The sequence below is a fragment of the Octodon degus genome, unplaced genomic scaffold (genome assembly GCF_000260255.1).
Source record: "Octodon degus isolate 3935 unplaced genomic scaffold, OctDeg1.0 scaffold00160, whole genome shotgun sequence".
NCBI classification, from domain to species: Eukaryota; Metazoa; Chordata; class Mammalia; order Rodentia; family Octodontidae; genus Octodon; species Octodon degus.
Window position 1 is genome coordinate 4,990,342 of NW_004524736.1, and position 8,886 is coordinate 4,999,227.

Sequence of the window (8,886 nt, forward strand, 5' to 3'; positions counted from 1 at the left end):
ACTGAGCCATCTCCCTGGCCCCAAGTGCTCTATTCCTAATTTTCCACTTTCTGTGATTTAAATTCCTGTCTAAATAAATTTAAATTAATAAATGAATTTATTTGAGGAAAAGTACTGAATAAATAAAAAGTCTGTTAATAGGAGCTGTGTAGCAACAATTGTAAATAGTTCAAGACTTTAAAGATGTAGAAGGGGCCAGGGAGATGGCTCAGTGGAATAAGCGCTTCCCTGGCAACTGGCAAGCACAAGGACCTGAGTTCAATCCCCGGTTCTGCCAAAAAAAAAAAAAAAAAAAAAGATGTAGGAACTGAGTCTGTTTGATCTGTTCTTTTCTTTTTAGCAGGAGTTAAAAATTAAGCCCAAAGAGTCTATGGAATCTGCCCAAAGTCATATAAATAGCATCAAAGGCAGTAGAAAAGACAGCCAGTAGCCCAGATCATTTTCTTTTTTCTTTTTTTGGTGGAACCAGGGATTGAACTCAGGCCCTTGAGCTTGCCAGGCAAGCGCTTATTCTACTGAGTCATCTCCCGGGCCCCTCAGATCATTTTCTTACTGTAAAAAAATATATATATATTTTTTCCATTCTGGAACAGTAAAGAGGATTCCGACCAGATCAACACCCCCCACACACACAATGCCCCGGCCCCACCCCTCACCATCACAGGTTGGGCAGCAGCTGCCCCTGACAGGGAAGGGGCACTGCGCAGTGGCACATGCCCTGGGCTCGCAGGTGACACTGCCCTCCCAGCAGAGGCACTCTTGGCACGCGGCGCTGGGCGACGGGAAGCGCTCCCCGCTGGAGAACTCTTTTCCCTGGTACAGGCAGCCTGTGGATGCACGGAAGGCGCGGGTCCCCGGCATTTGGCTCCTGAGCCCTGAGACACAGCTTTGTCCCCCCATCCCCCATCCCCTCACTCCCCGCTTTAGCGCTAGGAATGAGCCCGGGGCCTGTGCATGCTGGACAAGGGCTCTGCCACTGAGCTAAACCCCATCTCCTTAATTCCTAGCGAGACCACTGAGGTGCGAGGGCTGAGCCCACACGGAGGGCGATTCTAGGCTGCCCTGGCCTCGGACTGCACTGCGTGAGAGCGAACCAAGGGCGGGCCGTACCGTCGCAGACGCGGCAGCAGCGCCCTCGGCGCGGGTGGGCGCATGGTGCGGGCGCGCAGGGCAGCCGCTGACAGGACACCGAGCCGTCGAGGCAGAGACAGCGGCTGCAGGGGTCGCCGGGAGGGGAGAAGGACTCCTGGTGGCGGGCGGAGAGGGCGCCTCCAGACCGCGGGCAGCCGGCGGGGGCGGGGGCGGGGGCGGCTACAGCGGAGAGGGGGTCAGAAGGGACCCAAGAGGCGGGGGTAAGGTGGGGACGCAGCGGCCGCGCGCAGCAGCTCCTACCCGGGCACTGCGGGCAGCAGCCTCCGGGGGGCAGTACCGGCTCGGGGCAGGACAGCGGCGGGCAGCGGCGGGCCAGGCACTGCACGTTGCCGCTCTGCGGAGCGGGCAGAGCGGGCTTAGGACAAGTCCGAGATCTCCGGCCATCCCACCCGATCCAGTGGGCCTTTCCAGGGCACCCGAAGCCTGCCCTCCCTGCCACCCCCATGGGCTCCTCCAGGGCGCATTCACCAGACAGTGACACAGGCGGCAGGCGTCCGAGGGGTGGGGGAAGTCAGCTCCGCTGGGGTACTCTTTCCCACCATAGGCGCAGCCTGAGGGAGGCAGCAGATCTAGGCCCGAGGGAGAACCCTGTGGCCTGAGCCGAGAACCCTCCCCACCTCTCCTCACCACTGCAGTCACTCTGGCAGCAGGTCCCGGGTAGTGGGTGAGAACAGGGAGCCCGGGGGCAGGCGCGAGGCTGGCAGCCGGCCTGGCCTTCCCGACAGTGGCATTCTTGGCAGGGGTCTCCAGGGTGGGGAAAGTGCTGGCCATCCATAAACATCTGTTTCTCCAGGATACAGTCTGGGCAGCAGGGGTGGGAATGGGGGGAATGGCGACAGCCCCTCTTTCGGGGAAGTCCAGAGCCAGCAGGATGTGCTGGCTTGGGAATCTGAATCCATAAAGGGAGAGGGTTGTGTGCAGTGTATGTGGAAGCAGGCTGCCCTGAGCACATGAATGTGTGTGTGTGTGTGTGTGTGTGTGTGTGTGTGTGTGTGTGCGCGAGAGAGAGAGAGAGCGCGCGCACGTGCATACGTGTGTTTGGACTCTGTCACCTGCAGGCACAAGTGTCTCTGAGGGTGCAGGGGTGAAGAGTCTGTATGCCCTTGCTTGTGACACCCCAGCACCCACCCTTTACATACAGATACAGACATGATGCCTGGACTTGTGTCACTCAGGTGACAGTGTGATTGTACCTGAGAAGTGAGGCTTTGGAAGAGGAAATACAGGACAGGAGGGAAAGGACAACAAATCTCTCCTCTCCTCCCACCCACACCTCCTGAATACCAGAGAATTCTTTGTTGTGTAGGACCAAAACAGACCATCTGATCTGCGACAGGCCTGTTAGAAGTGAGCCGTACCTGGACACCGGGGACAGCACTGGCCAGCTCGACTCTGCGGCCTGGCACAGGTGGTAGGAGGGCAGTCGATCACAGAACACTTCACAGTCCCTTCCTGAGAGCAGGGAGAAGCTGTGGGGTAGCCCCAGGAGGGGCTTGGCAGGACAACAGCAAGCCAGAGAGGCATAATACCTCACAGCGGCAGGTTTGGCAAGGGTTGCCCGTGTCTGTGAAGTTCTGCCCATTGGTATACACGTGGCCATGGTAGGTGCAGCTCTCACAGTGGGGGCAGCAGGCACCTGGGTGGGGCGGGCTGGTCAGGTGGGCAGGGTGAAGCAGGGGAAGAAAGCCAAGGAGGGGCTGGGGCACTCACCGGGTTCCCGGGTGGGGTGCTGGCAGGGGGGTGGAGAGCAGAGCACAGGCCCACAGACTGGCACACCCTCTTGGCAGGAGCAGGCAGTACAGGGCTGACCATCGGGCTCCCACTGGACCCCTTCAGGAAACTCCTCTCCATGGAGCACACAGGCTGCAGTTGAGAGGGTTGCCACCATGGCAGCTGGGACATTTGCCACCCATCCTGTCTTTTCCAGCCCTCAGTGTCCCCAGATGCCATCCTCCTGGAGCCTCTGGGCCCCCTGAATTTTCCTCCTTGCTGCAATGGAACAACAGCCTCCTCCCATACACCTGCCCAGCAGCACTCACCTGGGCAGAGCCTCAGGCCAGAGCCAGATAGGGCACAGGGGGCAACTGGGCACTCTTGCTCCTCACAGGAGACCTCGCCAGCCTAGGAGGAAGGCCATGTGAGAGACCCTTAAGGGGCAAGACAGCCTGGGTGGGAGATGGTGGGACTGCCCACCTGGCAGGAGCAGCGGACACAGCGGCCACTCTCCTGGAGACTGAAGGTCTCCTGGCTCTGATACTGGTGTCCCTGGTACTCGCAGCCTGGATGGGAGGACAGGTGGCTAGGGGTGGGGAGCAGAGCTGGCACCTGAGGCATCCAGCCCCTCCTCATGCCACAGAAGCACAGCTCCCACCAGTCCCTACTTTTCCCTGAGAAGGTGAGGTACGGACTCACCCATGGGGACATCAGCTTAGGTGCAAAGAAGCCAAGCCCATCGCCACTCAGAGGCCCTCTGCAGCCAGCACCTGCCCCTTGGCAGCAGCCACGGCTTCCACTCACCATCACAGACTGGGCAGCACTGCCCAGAGATCCTGCCTGGGTGTCTGCAGGGCACAGGTGGGCAGGGCAGAGGCTCACACTGGATGCTCCCGTTCTGCCAACAGGGTGTGGTCAGCAGGAGGTAGGTAGGCCCAGAAGCCAGGCCAGTCCTGCCAGGCAGCCACACTCACAGCACAGCGGCAGCGAGAGCAGGGATCTCTGGAGGCCACGGGCTCCCCGCTGCGGTGCTCCCGTCCATTTAGGAAACAGCCTGTTGGGAAGAGGAGTGCAGGCTGTCCTCAGGGGCCTTGCTGCCTCACTCCTGGCCTCCATGGGAAGCCTGGGCTGGGCCAGGGTCCATCTGGGGCCCTGTTCCACCCACTGACTCACCATCGCATACCGGGCAGCAGGTGCCTGGTAGGGGCCGGGCAGGGTAGGGGCAAAGGCTGGCACATTCTCGCTGGCGGCACTGGATGTGGCCCTCCTGGTAGGGGTGACAGGGGAGGGGCAGTCTGGGTTCAGGCAAATAGCAGAAACAGCATCAGAGTCCCACCCTTCTGAGCATTGGGTGTTGTTGCGGGTGAGTTGCACTCCCCCCCCCCATTCTTATGCCAAAGTCCTGGCCCCTGACGCCTCAGGATATGACCTTATTTGGAAATACGTCTGCTGCAGATGTAATTAGTTGACATGAGGTCATACTAGAGCTGTACTTGTAACAAGGGGAACTTTAAACCCCACACACAAAAAGCCAAGTAGTGCCAGCACACGCACACACATGCACACACACGCATGCACACACTGGGAAAGGCACAGAACAGATGTTCCCGCACAGCCCTCAGAATCTTGGACTTAGATTGCCTTTCTGCTGTTTACACCCCTGGGTCTGCTGTCCCTTGTTATGGCACTTAGGAAGCTAATGCTGTACCAATGTAAAAACCTAGTACTGTTACTCAAGTGCTCTGTGACTTGGTTTAGCTATCTGGAAAAGATGGTCAATGGTCCTATCCTCCTAGGCTTGTGATGGGGATGAAGGGAAAGGAGGTATCCGTGTGGCTCCCACTTCTGAAGCCTGTACTTAACATGATTGCTGCTACCCCCAGCCCAGCCTGCTCCCAACAGATACTGTTTCTCAAATTCATATCTGTCCAGCGCCAGCAGGGCACCCGGTGACTCTTCTCGCAGGTGTGTCAGTGTGAGCAGGAAGGACATGGGAGTTGGGCATCCTAGTGGCCTTCACAAGAGTTTATCAGGCTGTCAGGAAGCTCCATGACACTTGCCTGCCTAATACGAGGGCCTTCAGGTCCCTGGTTTCGTTCCCTTTACTCCCTGTTCTCAGAGTATCCTCCCCTACCTCCTTCTCCTCGAATCCAACTCATCCTGTAAGGCCTAGGCAAACACCACCCCTTTCATGGTACTGTTCTAGATCTGTACTACTCAAGATCAACATATGGCAGGCCACTTAGATGTATGTCTGATGGTGTGTCAGTGGGTACAGGGTCCCAAGCCCAGAGTAGGGTCTCTAAAAGCTGTTAGGGTGCAAGCTAAGAGGGAAGCTTAGTGAAAGCTGTTAAATTCTCTCAAATCCAAGTTTTGGATTTTTTTTTTTTTTTCTTTTTTTCGAATCAGGGTCTCACTATGTAGCTAGCTTGTTATGTAGCTCAGGCTACCCTCAGACTCACAGTTCTCCTGCCTCAGCCTCCTGAGTGCTGCATTACAGGAGTGTACATCATACCATGTTTAAAAACATTTTATTTTTTATTTATTTATTTTTTAATGTATTTAGTACAGGGTCTACAGGGTCTCATTACATAGAACTCGTAGTGATCCTCCTGTTTTTCAGCCTCCCAAGCACTGGGATTACAGGAGTGCGTCACCATGCCCAGTCTCAATCACTGTCTCAGGGCTCCCGGGGGGTGGGGCCGGCACGGCACGCGGGACCAAGGATTCAAAATAAAATTTTAAGAAGTACTGGGATAGGGGCTGGGGAGATAGCTCAGTAGAATAAGCCTGGCAAGCACAAGGCCTGAGTTCAATCCCCATTCCGCAAAAAAAAAAAGTACCAGGATGCAGCTCAGTGGTTATTACCTAACACATGTGATTTAATCCCACAAAAAAGTTTTAGTAATATATTCCATTTGTCCAGTAGATCCAAAATATTATTTCAACGTACACAGTAACCAATGCAGGATATTAATAAGCTGTTTTACACCTCTTGGCTCCTCCTACACCATTGAAATTGGTGTGATCGCATGCTTAGGCACATCTCAGTTCTGTCCGCCACATTCCAAGGCTCAGCGACTGCTAGTAGTGCTGACCACTCAGCTGGCTGTCCCAGCTGAGTGGACTGCTCCCTGGTGCTTTTGCTGCCATCATATCCCACTGTCTCCCCCGCTTCTTCGAGCTTGGATCACAAACCTGCTGCACACCCCTGGGCTCAGATTGTGCATGGCTCAGCACTCCAGGCCCGGTGCTTACAGCACCCAAGATTGTCTTCTCCATCTCTGTCCCCTCCCACTGCCCATGGATGTGCTCGCCAGAATGAGGTTATGAAGCCAGTAAACCCAAGGGCAGGATGGGGTGAGTAACAAGACTCACCAGGCATCGGCAGATCTGGCAGGGGTCCCCGGGGGCCGTCCACTCTTGGCCATGGTGCCTGTGAACACCACCTTCTGTGCAGCCTGAGGCTGGGTACAGGGGAGGTCTGGTGGGAGGGGACCCAGGGCTCCCCAAATGCCTTCGCCAGACCAGGCTAAGTCTCTGCCGAGGAAGAGTGAAGCCCCTGGAGGCAGCCAGCCCCCCAGAGCATACCTCTATAGCAGGCCACACTCACCTGCCCAGCTCCAGGGGATGCTCTGTTCCTCTCTCTTCAGCGTTTGGCCATTCATAGCTACTTGCACTGCACCCTAGCACACTCCAAGGGTCAGGGCCAAGCCCTGCTCACATTGCTCCTTCTTCCTAGAATGTCCTCTGCCTTCTTTGGGCATCACCTAGCTAATTGCTCTTTATCGTAAGGGTCCCCTCGGCATCCGCTCCCTCTGGGTTGTTTCTCTCCTGGGCCCAGCTGGGTGAGGTGGTCTTCTTAGTTTTTCTCAGCACCTGGCCCCTGCTTTTATTCCTAACTGTGACATTTGTTTCTTGGTACTGGTGTGACTCAGGGTCACTCTCTAGCAGTCATCCCTGAAGGCAGTCCCCTCATCTTTGGTGCTGGCATGCTGAAAGCACGTAATAGTGGCCATTTACTACCCAGCACTGTGAGGTCTAGAATATCATTATATGCATCTGACAAATGAAGAAACAGAGGCACAGAGTGACTTAGAGTCATGCAACCACTAAGTGACAGTGGCAGAATTTGAACTTAGGCATTGCAGCTCTAGAGTAGGCTTAGATACTCCCCTCAACCCCAAACCAAATCAGAGGCCAACAGAATGAGCTGTGGAAGTGAAGAAATGATATGAGGGCCTGCCAGGGGCTCCATGAGAGAAAGGTCAGGGGTTCTTACCTTGGCAGGCTGGGCAGCAGTGCCCAGGTCTCAGAACTGGCTCAGGGCAGGGACTGGATGGGCACTTCATAGGCACACAGCGAACCAGGCTCCTCTGTAACATCAATAGCTGTAGCTGCCCTCAGGTCTCCCAGAGGGTGTGCAGCAGGCAGGAGTCAGGCAGGGATGGAGGGAGGACCTCCCTGACCCCAGCTCTCATAAGGCATATTATAAATGACTAAAAGAGGGTCAGGGAGATAGCTCAGTAAATAAGCGCTTGCCTAGCAAACACAAGGTTCTGAATTCAAACTCCGGTACTGCAAAAAAATAAAATAAATGACTAAAAGAGTGACTGGCCTGGCCCAGCCTTGGGCTTCAGCAATGGTGGCAGAGGACTCACCAGGCAGGAACATTGGAGACAAGGGTTGGAGATGGACAGGAAACTGGCTCCCTCTTCGTAAAGCTGCCCCTCATACTCACAGCCTGGGGAGCGTTGCCACAATGACAGGTGGGTCACTAGAGAGCAGGGGTAGGCATCCCCAAGGGATGGCATGACCCCAAGTGGGGCTAAGGTGATGGAGGGGTGGGCAGAGCAGGAGGTCACCTGGCAGGCAGACAGGGCAGCACTCCCCAGGTGGAGTGTAGCTCTCCAGACAGCTGAGCTCAGAGCACAAAGGCCCCTGGCACCGCACGGACCCAGCCTGCAGACCAGACATGGACTCCATCTCCATCCCTCCTTGCTACCCGAGCTGGGCTGCTCTGTGGGCTTTGTGGTCTAGCAGGCTCCAGCCGCCAGCCCCTGGGTGGAGGCAGCAGCCAGGTCTGGCTCCAGATTAGGATGGGTATGGTCAGGCCTGGGGCAGCAGGGACGCAGGTGGTGGATGGGATCAGGCCCTCATTCTCTTACCTGACAGGTGCAGACGACACAGGGCTCTGGATGCCATGTTTCTCCTGACTTGTGGCCCTTAGGGCAGCCTGCAAAACCAGACCCACATCACAGTGGCACTATTCAGGATCCAGCTATCAGAGAGCTTTATATTTATTATAGTTTCCCAGAAGGTGACAATCAAGTCTCTAGCTCTAAAGTAAATATTTATTTATTCACTTATTTACTTACTTATTGAGACAGGGTCTTGCTATACAGTTGAGGCTGGCCTTGAACTCACTCTGTAGCCAAGGTTGGCCTTGAACTTGTGCCAATCCTCCTGCCTCCACCTCCCAAATGCTGGGATTAGAGGCATGTGCCACTATGCCTGACTCCTCAATATTTATTTTATAACAGATGGAAGTAAAGTGTCTTGAAAGGAGTATCTTTTTTTCTTTTTTCTTTTCAGAACTGGGGATTGAACTCAGGACGTTTCACTTGCCAGGCAAGTGCTTATTCTACTGAGCCATCTCTCTGGCCCAAGGAGTATTTTTTTATTATTATTAAAGGTCACTATTATTCCAGGCATCCAATCACCACCTATGGCTTTTCTTTAGAAACATCTCCCCCAGGGTCAGCCAGATAGCTTAGTGGATTAAAGCACTTGCTTAGGCAGACACAGAGGCCTGGGGTTTGATACCAGGCCTGCCATGCCGGCCCCAACCCTGGGGAGTGCTGAGACTGGGTGTGGTGACCTGTACCTGTAATCCCAGCGCTTGGGAGGCTGGAAACCAGTAAGGATCAGTACTAGTCTGATCTGTGTAGTGAGACCCTGTAGACCCTGTACTAAATACATAAAAAGGAGGAGGAGGAAGAGGAGGAGGAAGAGGAAGAG

At 55.2% G+C, this 8,886-nt stretch overlaps 1 protein-coding gene across 1 annotated transcript in view; it reads right to left on the reverse strand.

Annotated features, from left to right (window-relative positions):
- The window catches only part of Kcp (kielin/chordin-like protein), a 56,044-nt gene that overhangs the window by 18,040 nt on the left and 29,118 nt on the right, over positions 1–8,886 (reverse strand). The window contains exons 11-26 of the mRNA XM_023702871.1: positions 7,527–7,609; positions 7,148–7,241; positions 6,244–6,326; positions 4,039–4,132; positions 3,840–3,919; positions 3,670–3,763; positions 3,346–3,431; positions 3,192–3,273; positions 2,863–3,015; positions 2,682–2,788; positions 2,511–2,604; positions 1,780–1,953; positions 1,621–1,703; positions 1,393–1,486; positions 1,111–1,311; positions 657–827 (exon numbers count right to left, since the gene is read on the reverse strand). Coding sequence (XP_023558639.1) covers positions 657–827; positions 1,111–1,311; positions 1,393–1,486; positions 1,621–1,703; positions 1,780–1,953; positions 2,511–2,604; positions 2,682–2,788; positions 2,863–3,015; positions 3,192–3,273; positions 3,346–3,431; positions 3,670–3,763; positions 3,840–3,919; positions 4,039–4,132; positions 6,244–6,326; positions 7,148–7,241; positions 7,527–7,609 — 1,773 coding nt within the window. The remainder of the gene's footprint in view (positions 1–656; positions 828–1,110; positions 1,312–1,392; positions 1,487–1,620; positions 1,704–1,779; positions 1,954–2,510; positions 2,605–2,681; positions 2,789–2,862; positions 3,016–3,191; positions 3,274–3,345; positions 3,432–3,669; positions 3,764–3,839; positions 3,920–4,038; positions 4,133–6,243; positions 6,327–7,147; positions 7,242–7,526; positions 7,610–8,886) is intronic.